A 17,500-nucleotide genomic window follows, 5' to 3' on the forward strand; every position below is an offset into this window, starting at 1 on the left:
ACATGGGCCTTTTTAACTTGCAGCAAGAGAGGCTTGTTCTGTGACAGCATATGGGCAGTTAGGAAATAGCCCCCACCCACCCCCTCCCCACCCAATTCAAAGCCCTTGACCACAGCTGTTAAACCCCACCTCAAGGCCAAAGCTGTTTCCGGTTATGAGATGCCTAAATAATTACTGGCCAATGGAAAACATTTACATTGGCAACCTCTGGAAAGTTCTATTGGCCCATTGACTCTCACATCGCTAATGGCCTGAATCCATTGATCCACTGAGATGGATCATTTGGTTCTCTTTGGTTCATTTGATTTTGTTTTGACATGTATGCTATTCCTTCAACAACAACAACATCATTCAACACAACAACCCGTGTGTGTGTGTGTGTGTGTGTGTTGTTAGGCTGCACTTGTTTAAGAACTCTGATAGCCGTATCTGATGTCGTGTATGATCTCAGCGGGGCTCCCGTGTCACCCTCTCTCTCCTCTCTTGACGCGCCCCATCGTCAAGCCTCTCTGGGCCTCTCCTCCGCCGCCATCACTCATTCCCTCTATCTTTTCGTCTCCTCAGAAGTCTCCCGCTCTCGCTCTCTTTCCCTCCATCTCTCTCTTTGGTCACTCCATCATCATACAGTATCTCATTTTGTGTCCCTTATTCACACTCTCATGTCTGTTTTTCTATGTACTCTCTCTCTATCTCTCCAGCTCTTTCCTTGTATGTGCCTCCCTGGTTGTCTTTTTCTCTATTCGTTTACTCTCTCTCTCTCTCTCTCTTGCTCGCTTTCTTTGCCTTTCTCTCTTTCTTTCTCCATTTCTCCTTCTGTTTCCCCCACCCTCACACCCCACCCTCACACCCCACCCTCTTGATTCTTTGATGCTGCTGAACACTCTGGTCTCTAATGGTGCGATGCTGCTCCTTTCTCTCTCTCTTTCTCTCTCTCGCTCTCTGTCAGAAGAAGAAGAGAAAGAAAAAGGAGAGAGAGAGAGAAAAAAACAGCCGTGCGGTGACAGATCTGACCCGCCATGATTGGCCAAGGCTTTTTACACCAGTTTAAGTCCATGTAGCGACACACATGGCTGGGTGGCCCTCTTTAAAAAGCCATCAGTCGCAGATTTATCCCCCAGATACCAGGCCCCCATGGCCTCACACAGTCCAGCCCGCCTGACTGGACAGCCAGCAGGGGAGGGATGAGGCTTCTGAAGGCCAGATGGAGGAAGAGGAGGAGGAGGAGGAGAGAAGAGGGAGTGGAGTGTGATTCCTCTTTAGTAATGCCCCCTGTCACATATTTCCTGCTTCGATCATTATCTGCGAGTCTATATCTCCCAGTTCAGTTATTATCCTGGGTTCATAACATGGCCATAGTGTCTCATTGACAGTGGGGTTAGTTGACTTGGCTGTGCCACCCTTTTACGGACACACAGAGCGGAGTGCATGTATTCACGCAGTGGCCTTAAGCTGTTTGAAATGGAAGCGCAGCCATGCAGGTGTCGCTTGGACGTTTATTGAACAGCACCAGCGAGAGTGTTTAGGTGCAGCCAGGACATATTTATCCCTTTCATCATCTCACTCCAAAGATACGTGTGTGTGTGGGGGGGGGGGGAGAGTGGGTGGGGGGTTGGGTGGCGCTACCACTCGACTGAGGCCCAGAAAAAAAATACAAGTGGGTGCCTCGCTAATGCTCACTTTACTCTCCAAGAGAGACCACTGTGGTGGTGCTAATGTAATAGCATTTTTTTTTTCAGAGCTCGCCATTGAGTGGGCCTTGTAAAGACATATCGGCGACAAACATCCTTCACAGCAGGTGTTTCATATGCTCCCAAGGATGCTATCTCCCCGTTCCCAGCCCTCCATTGCCTCTTATAGCGTGACAGCCATGGAGTTCCCTCGCATGTCCCTGCACGCTCACTAGCGGTGCACTTTAGCGTAGCACGGAGGTGCCTCATTAGCCAGGTTTACTTTTGGCTGCTCTTAAATGAAAAGCTGTGTGTACAGGACTGACATACTCTATCAACAGTTTATTGTAAATTATTCTATCACCCTTAGGGTATTGCTTAGATGCCAGTAGTTTATAACTTACAGACCCAAAATATACTTTGATATGATTTAAGGAAATCGATCACTATCACTTTGAGAGAAGAAGGGGTGGAGTGTCCAACCTACTGGTAATGGACTGCAATGGGGTAGGTTGGGTTCCTAGTGCATATGGCATTTCTGTGTCCTGCAACTCATTCCTAGAGTCATCTTTTCATTCTTCCGATGTAAAAAAAAACATACTCATACTCAAGTCCATAGACAACAAAGGTTGTGTTACAGTTGGCAAAATAATTCACTGTGAACAGTTTGTTTGAAAATACATCAACAAAGGTGTTGGTCTTAACAAGGTTTTCACAGTGATTTCATCTGCCAAATCGATGGTTTCCCTGTGGCCTTTGGAGATACCGTTTTTTACTGTTAATTCCAAGTACAATTTCCATCTGCCAAATCGATGGTTTCCCTGTGGCCTTTGGAGATACCGTTTTTTACTGTTAATTCCAAGTACAATTTCCACCTTCATCAGCGTTATGAATTTGCAGTAAGAGGTGAGATGCTGCTGGCAGAATGTGAAGTACAGTATGTAACTCTTTGAATCAGCCACTCTGTTATTGAATGAAACGACTCCACATCCCTGTAAATCGCTCGTTTGTAGTTCATCTAATTCACTTGAGCCAGTGCGGTACACTGAGGCCTGCGGTCATGATTAATTGTTATTAGCCGTTCTGGAGGGTCCTCAAGGGAAACAGCAAATGCTCCTAGAAGTAGGTCCCAACACCCCCATTCCCTATCCTCTCCCATTATCACCCCCAGAGCCGTTACTAAAAAAGGCCGCAAACGCTCTATCCGTAAATGTAAAGAAAAGAGAACATTATTTTTCCATTTATTCCGCCAGATTCTTACAAGCCTCGGCAGTGGAGGTTCATTTACTTTATGGACTATTGTTTTTTTCCTTCCTCTCTCTTCAACAGCCCCCCCCCCCCCCCCCAACACACACACACACACACACACACACACATACAATCACTCCACCACCCCATCATCCCTGCACAACTCCAGTTTCCATGGCAGCCGTTATGAAAAGCGACTTTTTTTAACCTCATTATTTAGTTATCTCCCCCACTGTGCGGGCAAACGTTGGCTGTTCTGTTCTGAATTGTCGTTCCCCCTTTTCCTTTCCATCTTGCTCCTCTCTACCGTTCTAAATGGACCATTAACACTGCTGTCTCCCTGAGAATGGGATACTCACGAGTCTGTTTTCCATCAAATCCAGATGCTTTCACTGGTTTAAGTCGAGGGGTGTTTCCCAGCAGTCGCCTCTTTTCTGGGTTGTATTGATCTGTGTGATGCTCTGCAATGCCCCCCCCCCCCACCCCCAATATCACATCCCATTCATGTCATGTCGTCAAGTGTAACTCCTCTCAGCAAGCATCCAGAAGGAATACCGAGCCCTCATGGGTAATCATGTCACGATGAATGTGCAATGATGGGCTGTAATCACAGGGGTGAATTGCTGAGCACATGTGCTTCCTCTCTGCATTCCAGAACCATCCGCGAGCACCTCGGGGAGCGGGAGGTGTCTATCTCCTTGATGATTGAACCAATGAAGGAGACCGACTTGGCGAACTACACCTGCTACGTGGAGAATAACAATGGCAGACGGCAGGCCACTGTCCAGCTGACCAAGAGGGGTAAGGCACTGCCTGTTAGCTAAACTTTAACAGCTGAAATAACATGACATTCTGATTCTGATTCTGAAATGGTATGACACTGAAAACTCTCACAAGGCACACTGGCAAGCAAGGGGTAGCTTCTCGGCTCCATATTTACAGCACCTGACTCATTTCCTTGAGTCTATTTGTCCTTAAGGGGGTTGAAACACCTTCATTACAAAAATAAATATGAACCACTTTCATCATCACAGAAAAGGGCCACCTTTGAGTAAATACTGCCAATGCTAGAAGTATTGACAGGGTTTTGACTAACTTCTTTAAAGTATTTGAATTGTATTTCTGAACTATGCTTTTCTAATACAGTATGATCATTCCAGAAATCGATAATGCACAAGGCATTCCTGGCTTGAAAATAGCACAATCACAGAATTAGGTTAAACTATACCTCTTGAGGGGAAAAGATGTCTCCTTGGACTTAACTGAACATGCAGTACATAAAGAGTAGTAATATAATTAAATGCCACTTTGGTTTGATTGAATATTTTTTGTACTATGCTATGTAAGCCATTCTTATATATGTTTGGAAACAGCATAATTAGAGACCCTGAGCTGGAGATGTAACTCTTGCCTTAATAACACAGGAACTACATCTTATATATAACACTACAAGTTTCTCAAGGTTGGAAAAAACACACTCCTCTAGCTGATCTCCTGCAATGTGACTGGTGGAAGAATAATACAAAAAAAACATGTTAAAAATAAGAACGCAGAACCCATCATTGTGATGCCCTGCCGATTTGTCAGCTGTGCTGCTACAGTCGGTTCAGTTCTGTCAAAGCAGTGAGGTCTGAGAGAAGGAGTCTGTGTCCTAACCCCACCAGACCCTTAAAGATTCTGGAGGAGCATTGGTGGACCTCAGCAGCCTTGGCTGTGAACCAGGAGATTTTTGGGCAAAAGCTGTGAGCCGCTCCAATGCCTCTCTCTGCTGTGGCTTTCCATCCTGCTGCCCAATGTTAGAAACACCAGGCCTTATACCAGGGGCTAAAAGAAGACTCTTGCCTCGGGAGGAACAAGATACTCTGTAGACAGCTCAGCTTATGTTGAGTTAATGTAAGGTTTGGGCTAAAAACTATATAGAGTGAAGTGGTTGGCCTATAGCAAGAGGCCTGTGTTTTTCAGGTAACTAACTGAACTCATAGAGGATGAGCTGATTTCTAATGTATTACTTTCTTTTTTGTTTCAGTTTAAGTGTTAACTTGACCTGCGTGTTCCTTTCCATCTGTCTGAAAGGGAGTCTAAAAAGAATGGCATACTTTCATCTTTCTTTCACACACAAAAAAAAGATTGTTTTCAATGGACTTCTCAGCAGTGTATTATTTCAACAGGCCACATGATGCTGTGGCTTGCCACTGAACGATAGCACGTTAGCATGTGGCCTTTAGCGGAGGTCTTTCATTTAATGGAGGGAGGGACCCTCTGTGAGCTTACAGCAGTAACATGGGAGGGGATGGGGCCAATGGCGGAAAAAATAAAAGATAAAAAATGGGCCATAAAATAAGTGTTAAATGGGTCGATGTATTAGACAGCGCAATTGGCTGAAGAACATTTGAGTTGACCTACATGCCATAACTGGGAACCTTGACCTGCAGATAATGTTTTACATGAAAAGGACTGAAGTATTCTCTTTTTTATAACAGGCTCAGGAAGGAAGGGGAGTGGAGCACCATGGTTTAAACGTAAATGTTACAGTGGCATATAACGTCTTCATTGTCCTTCATCTTTCTTTTTTTTTGCTACGAGAGCAGAGTTGTGGGAGGTTTAACACAGATGGGTTGATGGTGTCAAGGCGATGAATTCTCTCTGTGTCGGTCTGCTTAAATATTAATGCACCCTCACACAGGCTGAGAACAATGATGTGGCGACAGCTCCTCGTTCAGGAATGAGTTGTTTCCTGTTCATCTTTTTCGTGTCTGTAATCACTTCCTCAGCTAGAAATATCTGCTATAAAGTCACTTTCTCCCTTCCTTGCTTTCTCTATATATCTCATTCTCCTGTGTGCTCTCTCTTCTCAAAAGAGGAACAGTCCGTTTTGCTATTTTCTGGTAAATCATAACAAGACTGTCCACATCCCATAAGACCTGCGTATCGACCAAAAGCTTTTAAAGGAACAAAGGGAAGCAGGAGAAAGGAGAGAAGAGGAGGAGAAGGAGAAGAGACACATTCCGGCTGCGTGTTCCGCATTCTGCGGCTAAGCCATCACTCGTTCGCGTTTCATTTCGATTCGCCGGGATCTGTGAACGTGCAGGGTTTTGGAGTGGCAGTCGTCTTCACTCAGAGCTGTCTCGCTTCAGAGTCAAAAAGCCAGACGAGTGTCAGCCACTGATCCTGTCCCCTGTCTCTTTCATCTAACGCTTCAATATAATGCAGCTCCCTTTTTTCTCATCTGCTCTCCCCATCTCATGTCTTCTTAAGCATTTTACTTCATTTCTTTCTCTTTTTTATCGAATGCAAAAGCTGTTATCTTTGAGAGACTTGTCTTTGAACTCGGTCGAAGATCATTTATCATGTATAAGCAATACAATACCATTTTCTTTTCTCAATTTTCTTTGTTTGCCTGCTTACAAATGTCATACCTCGGAATCATGAGGTAAACTCATAACCACACTTCCTGTGGATTGAAAGAAGTTTCTTTTGTTCATTTCTCCGCCGTTAAGGTTGTCCTCGGTGACTTGAAAGCTGTCAGTTGTGCATATTTTTATACGACTGGATATTTCTCTTTTTAAAGTTTCAGATGAAGCCACTTTGATGCCACCCCGGATTCGCTTTAGTTGCTATATTAAAAGGATTTATTCCAAAGCCTCGGCTTTGGAATAAACTCCAGGAGATTGTGCTGCTCCCTTTGGACACTCGCGTCTCAAACGCATGTCTTTCCCCGACCAGGGTCTGTGGAATTGAGAGCCCCTTCATACTCCATCACTCTGATGTTTATTTTATGCATTTCGTGTTGCAATATTGATGATTTGAGCACAAGACGAGCAGCATTTATACTTGCTTAACATAAATCAATGTTTGTTTGTTTGCGTTTGGCCCGGCTCAAGCGATGGATCTCATCGCTTTTTCACCGTGTTACATCGACCACATGCCCACATAGACACCCACAGTAACACACACATGAATACACACACACACACACACACACACACACACACACACACACACACACACACAAACACACACACACACACACACACACACACACACACACACACACGCATGCATGTCTGCACATTAACATATGTTTACAGCCATATTCCCTTAGAGGGGCAAAGACACATGCATAACACCCACACACTTATAGAAACACTTAATGGGAGGACACATCCTTGTGCAATCATGCTGACTAGCACACACACACACACACACACACACACACACACAAACAGGCAGAGCACATTGTGATTTCTATTCTCAGCTTTGCGAGGGAGGGAGGAAAAGAGGGAATGCTGGCGGTGGTGATGATGATGATGCAGTGAGCCTCTCATTGCAGTGAGAGTTGAACTTTTATCCACTGCATTGGAAAGCAAGTGGACTTGATGCCTTAACATTGGTGCTCTCTCTCCCTTTCTCTTTCTCTTTCTCTCTCTCTATATATATCCCTCTCTCTCTCTCTCTATCTCACTCTCTTTCTCTCGGTCTGTATCTCTGAACTGTGCCCTGATAAAATGGATCTCTAAGGGAAAACAAGGGAGCAGCACATTTCCTCTTCAGTGCATAAAGATAAAAAGAAAGCCAGATTCCAAAAGAAGACGTTAAAAAGTAGGACATCTAATTGGAGGACTGGAATTGTGACATCTTTTGTAAGATGCTTAGTTTGTGGGATAATGAAACTCTGTCCCATACCATGCATTGTTTTTCATGATCAAACAAGGAAGCACCTTATTGCATATAATCCAAATTAAAGAGTTTAGTCAACAAAGATGTGACATGACTTCATCTGAGTCACAAACTACAAGCCATACGAGTGGTCAGGCAACTGCAAGCCCTCTGCCCTGTCCATCAAAGTAAAACCACAAGCTCACACTTTACTTGGATGGTACGCCTACACACTATCTGAAGATGCTCAGATTATCAACAAACTATCTGTTGTTGAAGTACAATTTATGATTAAGGTTAATGTTTGGTGTTGGATTTTGATTTGATTAAGGTGATGTTCTAGCCTACCTCCGCCTGTCTACGTACTTCCGCTCGATTTCTTTTTCCTACAGTACTCCAGAGAGTCTGATATCCAGACTAGTGATGTTTAGTATTTGTTCAACAATTTTACATACTGAACATTCTGTTAAGTCTCTGTGGGCAGACTATCCAAGTCTTTACCATCTGCAGCATCTAAGTTGGTTTTAAATGATCATGTAAGAAGACCAAGATATAGTGAGCCTATGCCTTGTACATACAAATTTGAAGGACATCAGAGCAGTACTTTATAAGTGTGAGCGAACAGAGAGATAGACGGATGGGCTGATTACAACAGCCTCTTCCCCCCTACCAGGGATGGGGGTAATAATTCTCTTTTCACTGAATGACGTCCATTTTCTGAACACAGAGCTGAAAATAGTATGCAGCTGTATGAGTCTCCACAAGTGCACTTTTGTCCGCTTAATTTGTTACATTCTACCCTGTAATCATCCTGTGCCAAGAATGTGTGTTTGGTTCACTTAAGGATTTTGCTGTATCACCAAAGGAATTTCATCCACTGCAAGGTTTTTTTGTCTCATTTCAGATGTGACAAGTGTTTGCAAGGAAACACATGTGGTGTTATTAGAGGACTTACACAAAAGGCTCTTGTTAAAGCACAAGAAGAATTTTGGCCTGTGAAGAGTCGATTTCAAGAAACAAAGTACATTTTGTGACACCAAATGGACTTCAAGTGAATGAAGGACACATCATTCTCTGAATTCTATGGCAGCTTTGAGTTTCAAAATCCATCTGAGTGACTTGACAAATGCTAGTTATCTGCTAATGCTAAGTGACATCCTAGATCTGGAATGTTCTCTACAGTAGGCTACTTACCAAGGTAACACGAGACAACAAACAGTACAATATTAGGTGCTCCTGTTAAGGCACTACTAAGACTTTGCTGTTCTGCTGTTTTAAGCTGTAGCACAAAAGCTGATATGGAAATAGTCCATGTGTAGGTATCATTTTATTTGTCTGGGTTTTCCATGCCTATGTGAGACAGAGTGTTTATGTCTGTGCAGGTGTTAATGCGCGGAGCGGAGACTGTGTGAACATCACTCACAGAAATGGGCCCACTCCAGGGAACCGTGCGGAGTCATTTTGTTTGGTCGCAGTACCTTTTCTCTCCCCCCCTGCCCGCCCGCGCCAATCGATGGCCGTGGCCATGAGACCGATTTGGCCAATTGTAAATCTTCTGGGGCTTACGGTCCGCTCTTGTGTTCCCATTATGTAAGCAGTTGGTGCTTGGCCACGAGCTTTCTTGCTGCCACCTCTGTGAGTTCCTTGATAATTGTTTTCTTTATTGCCCCCTCTAGGGGAGGAAACTGGTGTCAATGATCAGTTATTAATGATGGCCCCTCAGCTCAGTGATGGCTACACTCTGGTTGCTGGCCAGAAATGACAGTCCATCTCTTGGTCAATTCAAAAAGATTATCTGATTGACCGTCCTTCAGTCCACTTATCTGTCTATTTGTCCATTTATTTTTTCTCTCTGTCTGCCTTTCTGTCTGTCTGATAATTACTGTACATACATGTATGGGTCATTGACAAATAAGGCTTTTAAAAATGTGTTTTCAAAATAATCTTTAAAAATGGACAGAATGCATTTTTGAAGATGGAAGACTGTGTTTAAACAAGTCTTAATGGTTGTGCAACATTTACAGAGGTTTTAATATTATTATAACATTATTATTTAATTTGTAGTTGACCCTGGTATTAAAAGTAACTTATGAATACTTTATTGTAGAGGGCGGGTATTTTGGTTTTCCAACTTTACATTTAAAATGTGTACTTTACAAGTTTTAAAAAAGTATATTGTTTAATAGAATAATTAGGTACAACACATTTTTCAACCATTTGTTCACTTTAATCTACTATTATTTCTTTTTTAAATTAATATTTTACCGGTTTGCACGACCTGACGATTTGGTTGCGCCACCTGACTTTTGCTACTAATTTCAAATTATACAGACACCTTCTTGGACACCTATATAACCTTTTGACTTTGCTAGCAAGTTCATCCATTCAATTTTCCAATACAATAAAGAGTTTCGTATTAAAATAACATTTTCTTAGTTTTGCATTTGTTGTACCACCTGATATTTAAACTGTACAAGTCCCACTATGAAGAGAAAGTAGCTATTTTTTTAAATTTTTATTTGAGAGAGATTTACAAACTTTTCACTCATCAGTAATGGTTACTTGGGAACCTCTTGATGAGGCAATATTCTGTTTACTCTTTTCCGTCTTCAGTTCAAAATAAATGTTCTATGAATGTGGTTGCACCGCCCTGACATTTCAGATATGCAAATTTACAGACAATGTTTTTTTTTGTTTGTTTTTCAAACAATTTAAGAGCTGCTAAACTAGTAAACTTTGTTATTTAACATAACAAACATAAAATTATGCTCCCATATTTATTTTACCTTTTAAATTCTATATTTAATACTTCACATATTGCTCGGACATTTTGAGGGTTTGAGATGACAAAATATATAATATATAATTTTTATAATAAACAGAAAATATGTTCATATAGGTTTTAAAGAATTAAATGATGCTTGTTATGAATCATTTCAAATTATTTTAAACCAAAGTAATGAACTCGGACACAGAAATCTACAGTCATGTCATTCACCCATATTTTTTTTTTACATTTTTAAATGTTTTTTAAAAAAAATGTAAAAGTGTTTTTCAATGGGCCTCTTATTTCCGCTTGATCAAGGCCAGGCATCAGAGTTGTTTTTCAGCACTGCCCTTGAGGGGCCACTGGACAGGCAACAGTAAATGGTGGGGCTCTTAAGGAGATCTACAGGAGACCCGAAGAACTAGCAGCAGCTATATGCACACTAGACCTAGTGTGTGTGTGTGTGTTTTTGATTTGAACTGATGTCCATTAGCCTGAACTGTTGCTGCACCACAGTACATTCAGAGAAGTTTTTATTTTCTTTGGCTTTTCATTTAATGGTTGTTTAGCAAGAGGTATATGCTTATTGAAAGGATTTTGTGAAGGCCATTTGTCCGGTTTTGATTTGTTAAGTTATTTGAAGGGAACACTGTGTTCTTTTCTGCCTTTTTTGTGAAGTCATTATCTACAATGCAGAGCCGGGAATCCTAATAATAATTTAAAAAAAACATCATTCAGCACATAAAAGTCATCCATGACTCATTACATGAAATTGCAGCATTTTCTTCCTTTGAATTTTATCACCTTTTTCAGTAGTCTAAGGGATTATATGTATATGGGTGGAACAGGTGATCCTAGGCCTGCTGTTGCTCTTTTCTGACTTCAGTGACTATGAAACCCAAAGTCATCACCTGCCTCCTCAGAAATACCTCGACATGTATCAGAGAGCAGGCAGCTGTAGCAGAGGCATCAACACTTTTCTGAGTTACCTCACAGAGCAGCCTCCAAAGAATGAATTCAATCTATCATGCCTCACACACACACACACACACACACACACACACACACACACACACACACACACACACACACACATGCACACACACACACACACATACACATACACACCATCTCTTTTTCCACTCCCCAAGTACAGCAAACTCCACGTGACAGCGCCGCTCCTGCAATCCAAATGTCACTGCTGACAAATCACGATGTCAGCCACTCCTTCAAACAGTATCCCGATCCCGCCGGCAGCAATGAGGTGGTGCGGAGGTGACGGTGGTGGTGGTGGTGGGGGTGGTGGTGGTGGCTCCAGACTAGCAGAAGGTGGAGGAGGAGAAGTAGGAGGAGGAGAAGGGGAGTTATGATGATGAATCGCAGGATGCCAAGTGGCTCTTTCAAACCTCAGGCCGCGTAAGTGAGGCAGAGTCCGCGCCACTCAGCCCATCGTTTGTCTTGATCGGGCTCCAGCAGAAGCCAGCAGCCATGCTCACCAGGGCAGCACTAGGGTGACCAGGGGAGGGGAGGCTCCAGCAGAATCCAGCAGCCATGCTCACCAGGGCAGCACCAGGGTGACGAGGGGAGGGGAGCGGACCTCTGTTGTCCAATCTAGTGTGAGTGATTGACACTTGTCAGATGCAGCCCTACCTCGACACACACACACAAATACACACACACACACACACACACACACACACACACACACACACACACACACATACATAAATAGATAGACACACATTCCCAAGCCCCATCTGATCCTGAGTGAAAAAGGCGAGAATGATGGGGAGCAAGGCAGAGAGTGGGTGGTGGAGAGAGAGAGAGAGAGAAATAGAGAAAGAAAGACAAAGAAAGCAAGTAAGGAAGGAAAGAAGAGAGAGAGAGACTAGGTCTGGACGGGGATGATAAAACAGACCTAGCCACGGAGGAGCGGAGGCTTGGTGGAGAGGGAGCGCAATCGCTCATCGCAGAGACAGTCCAGGCAAAATGGGGCTTGAGTTGTGCGGCAGTAATGAGCGCACGTGTGTCGCCGTGATAGATTAGCCCGGCCACGGTCCAGCCTGCCACGGGGACGCATTAGTCAGCCAATGGGGCTTGACCAGCACACCCCGCGGCAAGGCCTTCAGGGCCGCCTCCAACCTGGGGGGAGCGGTGGACTACACGTCCCACAGTGCCTCGGGGGACACCAACGTCCACCACCACCTCCGGGAAGCTGCAACGCAACGAGTTCTAGCCTTGTAGAGCTATTCAGAATTACTATGCTTTTCTTCCTTGGGCTCCTTTGTCACCACACAACACGACCTTATTCAGAGGATCTTGGGAGGAAATTGTCAGGCTTTAAGTCTTTTTTTTCTCCGTTTTGTAGGGGTATTTTTATTTGGGAGGCTATCTTGATATTATTGGTGGTCACGCTCCATGCTGTGCTGGAAGTCTCTAGGCACAGTTGTTATTCATGAACAGCGGCTGGTGTTTTCTTTTTGCACAAGGTGCCTCCTTTCTGGTGAAAACACCTCACATCCTTCGACATCCTCATCTAATGTCCCTTAGGCCTTTTTTTCTCCAAATGAAATGTTTTTTTTTTCTTTTGGTGTTTTCCAGTGGTAGCCTTTCTTATCACTCCTCTCTTTCCTGTTTTGACAGTGTCAACAGTTCCAGCTTATCATTTTAGGTAGTTCTAACGAAGCAAATATTCAACACGGTGGATTTCTATGATTGCGGGACCTTTCAATTAACATTCTGTTTCTGCCTACTGTTTGTACTTTTATCGTGCATGGCTAACACATCAAAATGAGTTAATAGAATAAATATCTATTTTTCTCTTTTGTCCATCTCATTCTCTTCTCCTCTCCTCTGTCTCTTATTTTCCCATTATTTCTCTTCTCTTTTCTCCTCTCTCCTCTCTGCTTTTCTTACTCTCGCTCTCTCTCTCCCTTTCTTTCTTTCTTTCTTTCTTTCTTTCTCAGCAGAGCTTATGTACACAGTGGAGCTGGCCGGGGGGTTAGGCGCTATCTTGCTTCTGCTCATCTGCCTGGTCACCCTGTACAAATGCTACAAGATCGAGCTCATGCTCTTCTACAGGAACCACTTTGGGAGTGAAGACGTGGACGGAGGTGAGTCAGGCGCAGGTGCCCGGGGGCGGGCGGAAGGGCCGTGTGTGTGTGTGTGTGTGTGTGTGGAAGGAAGCTGGGGTCATGTTTGTCTTGGCGCACACAAGTGGGGCAGAGCAAACAGAGGGGCGCTCCCACAAGTTGTGCCCCTCCCCCCATTATGGTGGCGCGATGCCAACCCCTCCTCCTCTGGGGCCCGGGAGCGCAAACAGGCAGAGTCAACAGCCATGGCTGACGGATGGCATTATGAATGAAACGTTATGATGGCGGGGCAGCCGTGGCCTACTGGTTAGCACTTGTACTTGTAACCGGAGGGATGCCGGTTCGGACCCCAACCAGTAGGCACGGCTGAAGTGCCCTTGAGCAAGGCACCTAACCCCTCACTGCTCACTGCTGTTGTTGCAGGCAGCTCACTGCGCTGGGATTAGTGTGTGCTTCAACTCACTGTGTGTTCACTGTGTGCTGAGTGTTTCACTAATTGGGATAAATGCAGAGACCAAATTTCCCTCACGGGATCAAAAGAGTATATATACTTATACTATATATATGAAGGAGACCGAGAGGAAATAAGACTTCTGCCACGGAAGTGCCTTTAGATTGCCTAGGTGGCGAAGTGTTTGGTGGCCCTGGGTGAGAGTAAAATGTGTATATAGCAGAGAAGAAGAGGTCTCATTGGAATTCACAATATGCTAAAAAGCTGAGTTTTTGTAAATCTAGGTATATGTTAGGTGCCATAGCAACTGGCAGATTTAAAACCGTAGCAGTAGCTGTCTTCAGAGTGCTATACGCTGTTGGCACAGTAACAGTGCAAATAGGCTACTGAGTTTATCATGCTGTCAAATAAGTATATGTGGTGGAGATATTTACGGTATAGGGCTCTCTTAAAAAAAAACTGAATTGCATTTTAAATTGAAGTCCTACTTTTTAGTCTATAGGTATCTATTTGGAACAAAGATTTAATTATTGAATTGACGCTGGGGATATTGAGATCACATCAAGCTGCAGAGCTGTTTGAACTGTAAAATGACAGAAATAATAGCACACTTCCACTGGCTGGTTTGTATATTCAGAGTGTCTCATTAGACTGGTCTTACTTATGTCAGCATGAGGGAGAGAGGGAGAGAGAAAAAAGGAGGGATAGTTTTGATTTTTCTTGCTATTCTTCCTCTGACTCTCTATCCCTTTCTTTCCCCCTCTCTAATTACGAACAGTATAATTGCAAAAAAAAAAAAAAAAACTTTTTTCAACTCTTGATTAAATGACAAGAGATTAAACCATGACTGCAAGGGGTGAATTAAAAAGTTTTTTCTCCAATTTTTTTGTTCTTTTTCTCCCTTGTTTTCTTTTCTAGTGTCAGCCAGCCGGTGTCAATCCAGCATGATTTTTCATTTGATTCCACGTAATGAGTGTTTTACGCTCTCTTTTTCTAAAGGGGATAAAAGCAGTTGGAATTACAAAAAGAGCCCCCTCCAGAGCTACAGATTACTTTTAGGGAAGGTGTGTGTGTGTCGGGGGCGGGGGGAAGGGGGCTGGGGGGGCAGTTCTGTGTGTGTGTGTGGGGGGGGGGGCTGTACATATATATATGTGTGTGGGGGGGTGGGCATCAGGGAGGCTGATGTGTGTGTGTGGGAAGAATGGGGCATCATTAATAGTGAAAGGTATCCCCAGTTTGTTGTTTTCCTCAACCACCTCCATTTCCCTAGGAGCCACCTTGATGGCTGATGCAGCGGACATTTCTATGAAAGTCATTACCGTCTGGGCAGGGCCTAGGACCGAGGAGAGGGACTTTGCAATAATAGATCGCTCCGAGGCAGATAAAAAAAAAGTGAGAGAAAGAGAGAGAGCGAGCGAGAGAGGGAGAGAGAGAGAGGGAAGGAGGGAGAAAAGCAGGGGATGTCGCAGAGCCTAAGATCCCGAGCCTTGAACTTAATGCCAAGCAGCAATTGTCTCCTTTAATTGTGCCACCCGAGCAGGAGCAGCGAGTGGGAAACAGATTTTCAATTTGCTCCCTGTTTAACGGGATCAGTTTCAATAAGCCAGCGCTGTCGCCACATTGCCCCCAGCAGGCTCACCCAGAGCGGGCTATTCTACCCACCCACACACACACACACACGCACACACGCATGCATGCAAACACGCACACACACACACACACACACACACACACACACACACACACACACACACACACACACACACACACACACACACACACATACAGTACACATACACGCACAGGCACACACACACATGCATGCATACACGCGTGCGCACGCGCACACACACACACACACACACACACACACACACACACACACACACACACACACACACACATACAGTACACATACACACACAGGCACAGGCACACACACACATGCATGCATACACACACACACACACACACACACACACACACACACGCACACACAGAGGTGATTACTCTACCCCCAAATATACAGAGACACAGACACGTGCGCACACTTCTACATATCCATACAGACACACACCACAACAAGCAAATATATGCACACAAGTACCACCAGCTATTTTAGTACACACAAACACTCACATATCCTTATACTCTCCTACTCAAAACATACACACACACACACACACACACACACACACACACACACACACACACACACACACACACACACACACACACACACACACACACACACACACACACACACACACACACACACATCACTTGGGCACACACACCAATACAGCTCTTTCTCTCACTCTCTTATTTACTCACACCCACCCACCCACACGCACGCACGCACACACGCACGCGCACACACACACACACACACACACTCACACACACAAACACACACACACCACTAACCCCACATCCGCCAATCGCTGCAGCTGCCTCAGTGTTGGCTCATGGGAGGCTTGGGCTGCATCGGGCCATCGCATCATTTTGTGCAATTTGGTTTGTTTTGTGGTTGCTGTTTTCTCTCCCCGTCTCCCGGCAAACAGCGCTGTCGCTTTCAGTTCCAGGGGAAAGCCTGAGATCTCAATGCAAAGACTTTTAGTGTGAGCAAACCAGAGAGCAATGTTACTCAGACGCAACATGTTAAATGTCTGTTTCCGGTCAGAGACGCTGAGAGCTTATGGTCAACAAGGTTTAAAGCAACACCAAAGCACTTTTCCTCTGTCGCACGCGCTATTTATTTATCCAGCACTGGCTTTGCAAATAAGTCTAAGTGTGCACACATATGTGAGCATTCAGATTCTCCATCCATGAAATATCCCAGGGCTTCAGTACTGCACATATTTTAACTAGGGGTTTTTAAACATGCAAGTTTGGTAGTCTTTACAAATGGAAGTTCAGGAGGAGCGTGACGAAATTCACCACGCCTCCTTCTTCAATATGCCAGGTAACTTATTTGCAGTCTACCTGTCAAAGCAGCAGCCTCAGCTTAACTTTGCTCGCAACCCACCACCTCCCGTCACCCCTCCAGTGTTCCGTAGTTAATAATAAAGGGGTATATGACGGGATCCTGCATGACTCCTGCCTGCGCAGTTGACTCTTGCACGTTCCCGCAAAACACTTCAGGGCCCTGGCCAGAGACCTCGGCAAACACACTCTTCTATCGCATCTCTTTATGCAAATTTTAGATCATGAACTAGTGAACTAGCTCAAACACTCCTTTGCTGACTGTCTCTCAAGTCATGACTAACTAGGAAGCCAGAATTGCTATTTGTCCATCTTCCAGAATATGGTGAGTTTCCATTCAATAAATGGAAATGTGGTATTTCATATATTTGTACATTTTTAAAGATAATGAGCACTCTTTAGCTGTGAAATGAAATGAAAGTGGTCTAGTCACAGATGCTGAGAGCTGACATTTCATTTATCCCACTAAGGGAACTCTCTCACTCTCTTCCATGAAGCCTGAAAGCTTGGCTTCAGAAACCCTGAGGTGAAGAACTGTTTTGCTGGAGAGCGTGGCTGTTTTTGGAGTGTTTGCCTCAGTGATAGGGTGAGGTGGAGTGCTTCCGTGGGGGTCTGCTGGTGAGCACCCTCTGTT

At 44.2% G+C, this 17,500-nt stretch overlaps 1 protein-coding gene across 2 annotated transcripts in view; it reads left to right on the forward strand.

The window, feature by feature from the left end:
- il1rapl1b (interleukin 1 receptor accessory protein-like 1b) overlaps positions 1–17,500 on the forward strand; it is a 285,665-nt gene that overhangs the window by 257,239 nt on the left and 10,926 nt on the right. Inside the window, exons 7-8 of one of the 2 annotated variants that reach the window (XM_076303234.1) lie at positions 3,571–3,716; positions 13,305–13,451. In XM_076303234.1, the coding sequence (XP_076159349.1) occupies positions 3,571–3,716; positions 13,305–13,451 (293 nt within the window). The remainder of the gene's footprint in view (positions 1–3,570; positions 3,717–13,304; positions 13,452–17,500) is intronic. The other variant, XM_076303235.1, reaches the window with a different exon arrangement.

Source organism: Alosa pseudoharengus, unplaced genomic scaffold (genome assembly GCF_046254945.1).
Source record: "Alosa pseudoharengus isolate Yale_2024_CS ecotype anadromous, Long Island Sound unplaced genomic scaffold, YU_APseudo_1.1 YU_APseudo_1.1_scf_24, whole genome shotgun sequence".
Classification (NCBI taxonomy): Eukaryota; Metazoa; Chordata; class Actinopteri; order Clupeiformes; family Clupeidae; genus Alosa; species Alosa pseudoharengus.